Here is a 4,283-nt window from a genome sequence, read left to right as displayed (position 1 = left end):
TCTATAGCAATTATGATATTAATTGAAAAAAGTTTAGTTATAATTATATGAAATATTCCAAAACATTAAAGCTTAGAATGTTTCATGAATAGTTTGCAGTAGGCAATATTTCCTTTTAATTAGGGTTTTTCCTTTAAATGTATCCCATTATTAAATATGGTCAGGTAATGCCTAACAAGTAAGCATTGGGAACTTCAAAATTTTATATTGTTTTGCACTTCAGACAGCTGTTTTGCTGTCCACTGCGCAAAATATTGGGCATTGGGAAGGAGTAAAGCTTACAGTAACAGCAACCAAGCTACCCTCGCAGTGATAAATTAGCAGTACGCGCAGTAAGCCCATAATGTTAGCAGCAACAAACGGTAAAAGAGGTCAGAATTAAGCATAGGAATAACAGAAGGGAAAAAAGTAAAAGCCAACCCACATCTTTAATTTATATAGTTCCATTCAACTTACAATATTCTTAACAAAGTAACAAGAAGATCACATAACCTAATCACCTCATAACCTCTCTCTACTTACCGCCTCCTACTACTAAAAACTTAGTAGCTAAAAACTTTCTTCTCATGTAATTAATATATGCTGCTTTAGGCTTGAGAGCTCATCAAGGACATGAAAGCATGCAGTTTGTTTTCAGCCATGACGGTGGTGAGGACGGTGAGAAAAGTAAGAAGGTGAGGGAGAAGGGGAGGGTGAGAGACTAGCAATAGTTGGCATTGTTGTTGAGTTGTGAGCATTGCTTGGGAGTGGACTATTAGAAGGAACAGGAAATGCAGGTGATATTGGTGGTGGTGGTGGACATTGGTAACACTTGGTGAAGAGACCAAATGTGTCAATCTGGTGGATGAAGTTGGTCATGCTGGCCCAGCCACCGAACCCGAATCCAACCACTAGTACCCATCCCACCACGAATGCGTTTATCGTGTACGCGCCGATCCACCGTCCGGCAAACCTCGGTGGTGCCTCTACCGCGTTCTGCAATGCATTATAAACGTAATACAACGAAGTGGTATTAGAGCTAGTAGTTGGATGATCACAATGAAAAATTTATAAACAATCTCTAGAGAAGTTATGAAATTTTGTGAATCCTTTTTAATAATATCTGGAAAAGATGGAAAATGAGGGAAATACTATTGATGTTAGACTTGGCAGTGTTAAATTATATGGTCGCATTATTTTATTATATCTAGCATTACTCTCTCTCTCCTAGTTAATAATAGACAAGCATGAACACCTATAAATTCCTTTCATGAATTTCAAAATTTCGAAAATTTCAAGCATCTTTTTCTTCGATTAAAACTTTACACCTTTTCTTTCAGACTATGGCATTTTGCAATTTGTCCAATTCCTTTTGCATGCGACAAGTAAATGTACGGGAACACTGTTCGTGTCTGGCCTATCATATATATGTACTATGGGACCACGTGTACTATTTTGTTTCCAAATTTTAGGCAGCCAACTTCATATAGAATTTGCAGTTATTTAGATAATAATTAAATGAAGCAGTAATTAAACAAGTCTTAGGTATATACCTCGCGGGCTTGGGCAGATCTGAAGGTGGCCATGTGGGCCAATGCAGGGATGATATAAACTGTAAAGCTAACGAGCAGTGAACCAACGGAAGAATTAATGGGCCCAAAGAATGGAAATATGATAGCCAAGAACCAAATAGGTATGACCACCGGCAGCCTTGCTGCTGCTCTCTTGCACAGGCTCTTGCAATCATGGAGTCCAATTGCCTTCTCCCACACGAAGTAGAGCGGTGTACACGCGAACCCAAACGTAATGAACTGGTGGATTAGCATCAGCACCACCGCCGAGTCGCGGAACCTCGTTCGCGGCAAAAGCGCGAACGCGTTCGCGTGCGTTAGCAGAGCGTCGCCGAACGCCCAGTAGACGCTCGCCGCCGATGGCAATGTCAGTGTGAGCACGTACAGCGTTGCCATTAGGTAGATCGCCTTGAACTTTTGCGGTCTCCACATTGCATGCATGATCTCCCTGCGCGCGTTAATATATGCGTTAAAGACGTATACGATATGAAAGACTTGGTTTTAGCAGCTGCAGGGGAAGACATGGTTGACTGTGCAAACTACGAATATGATAGAAGTATATGGCGAGTGACTGGTGACAATGTGATATAACAAAGTGTCAGGGTTAAATCACAAGTTCGAGAACTATTCATATTCATGTGGACCCCAAACTAGGTGACCAGTGTGAAGAAGGGGGATGGGGTTGGGTGTATTGAGAATTGGTAACTGAACTATTTGCCTGCAAGTAAGACAGAAAGAAACAAAAGAAGAACAAGAATTGCAGGCAAGTGTCTTTTCTCTATTGGGAATAATATAATCGAACAGAAAATAAATAAATAAATAAATAAATAATAATAATAATGATAATAATAATAATAATAATAATAATAATAATAATAATAATAAAGAAAAGGAAAGCACATGAAGAGGACAGCGACGACTACGTAGGAAAACCACGCACAGAGAAGAGCTCTTGTTGATAGTGAAAGAACAAGTAACATCTGCCTCGATGCTTGTTGTAAGGTTAGTAAATAAAGGTAGCAAGTGAGAATAACTAAAAGCTAGGGGTTAACATCACATGGGCAAGTGTGATTTGTTTTTGTTTCTGTTTTAAATTTAAGTATTGTAGGGTTTAGAGAACCGAGAGCTTTGTCGCCTTACACTGTAACAGCGTGGCCTCCGAAAGTATAGAGAATGTTTGTTGCACCCGTAAAGTAGAGGACCATCTTGGTTGGACCCGAATGCTGGACTCCTTCCACCTGCCGCCCATTTATATATACCAAATCAGTGTAAACAAAGATAGCTCAAACAAGTATTCCTTCTGTTGTTGTTACAAATATCAGAGATACTTGTATACCTGGCCATGGAGGAGGGAGGCAATGGTTAGGTACCAAGCTGTGTAGGTGGTCATGACCAGGCCCAAGAAGGACCAGATCCTGTAGTTGTGGAAGGATGGGATGAAGACTGTGGTGGCACAGCATGCACCAAAGATGTAGGTCCATGTTCTCTTGTCCAGCTTGTCATTGATGTAGTATATGTTGCTGCATGCATGACACCCACAAAGACAAAGCTAACAATATCAGATCTCCAGTTACTGTATATAATATCTATAACCATTATTTATTTACTTCCCAATGGAGAAGAGTGGGTACCTAGCACAAGCAATGAGCTGAATGACAGATCCAAAGAGGAGGAAAGTGCAGTTGAAGGCCAATCCCACATTCCTCCAGTGCTTCCCAAGTAGTCCATCCAATACTTCAAACCACTATATTAACACAAAGATTAAAAAAAAATAACAAGTAGGAAAAATGTGAATTTTTAAAATGTTATACCTTGAGAGGGTCTAAGTTACCTGGATGACATGGTTCCTGTAATCCACCTTCTCTCTCTCCTTTCTAGTCCTGTACTCTATATACAGAATACTGATGAGATAAGCCGTCCAGCTACCAAGCAAGCCATAAAAGAGTTGGAAAAGAATCCCACTCAACATCCCCAACTGTGAGAATGAGTAGGGCAGCGTAAGCAGCACCTGGGCCACCTGAGAACCAAACAAAACAAAACTCTCAAAGGCTGTAAATCCATGCACTTAAACCCAAGAATGAAGAGAAGAAGCAAAACAAAAAAAAAAATGGTATTAAACCTGGTTAGAGGCACAGCTGAACCAAGCATCATAAGCCGAGCCCCCGTGCCAGAGAAAGCCGGAGAGGCGTGATTTGACCGTTTTATCCGCACCTTCTTGCTCCATCTCCACGTATCTCCCACCCACCACTGTCTCCACCACCTTGTCGTCGCTCCCATTTGAGGTCGACTCCATCTCTTATTTCTCTTCTTACTTAGCTTCGACCACTTCTCCCTTAATGCTCTTCTTCTATATCTCTTCTTCCTTGTTTGAGAAGTAGATCGCGTATGTCTCTCCTATGAGGTGTGCTGCTCTAAGAGGAAAGAAAGGGGCTGGTGTTATATTTATAAAGCCAATGGTGGGGTAGTGTTAAAGAAAGAGCTCTCTCTTTCTTAGGGGGGTAAAAGAAAAGGTGCTTTGAGAGGTTAAACCGCTAACTTCTTGGGAGACGTTTTAGAAAGGTTGGGCGAAGGGAACAGTGGCCCTGGTTTTGCACCATTGGTCATTATTAGCTAGATTTAAAATTTTGTTAATCTAATTGTGGAAAAATAATATAATTTTACACTCGTGCGGGCGTGGCTTTTTACTCTACTGCACGAGCCACTCGTCCTGTTCCCAAGTTAGTCTCTCCCACC

General features: G+C 41.0%; 1 protein-coding gene across 1 annotated transcript; it reads right to left on the bottom strand.

The window, feature by feature from the left end:
* Positions 1-409: 409 nt before the first annotated feature.
* LOC140798379 (auxin transporter-like protein 2) lies at positions 410-3,963 on the bottom strand. Its single transcript, XM_073152182.1, has 7 exons — positions 3,670-3,963; positions 3,382-3,567; positions 3,182-3,294; positions 2,887-3,070; positions 2,691-2,788; positions 1,533-1,998; positions 410-975 (listed from the first exon to the last, which is right to left on the bottom strand). Exons 1-7 carry the CDS (start codon positions 3,841-3,843, stop codon positions 634-636), a joined length of 1,563 nt encoding a protein of 520 aa, XP_073008283.1. The 5' UTR covers positions 3,844-3,963; the 3' UTR covers positions 410-633.
* Positions 3,964-4,283: the final 320 nt, after the last annotated feature.

This window comes from Typha latifolia, chromosome 12 (genome assembly GCF_019914945.1).
Source record: "Typha latifolia isolate L0001 chromosome 12, TyphaL0001v2, whole genome shotgun sequence".
Taxonomy (NCBI): domain Eukaryota; kingdom Viridiplantae; phylum Streptophyta; class Magnoliopsida; order Poales; family Typhaceae; genus Typha; species Typha latifolia.
Note: the sequence above shows the minus strand (reverse complement) of the source record. Positions and strands in the feature narration are given on the sequence as shown.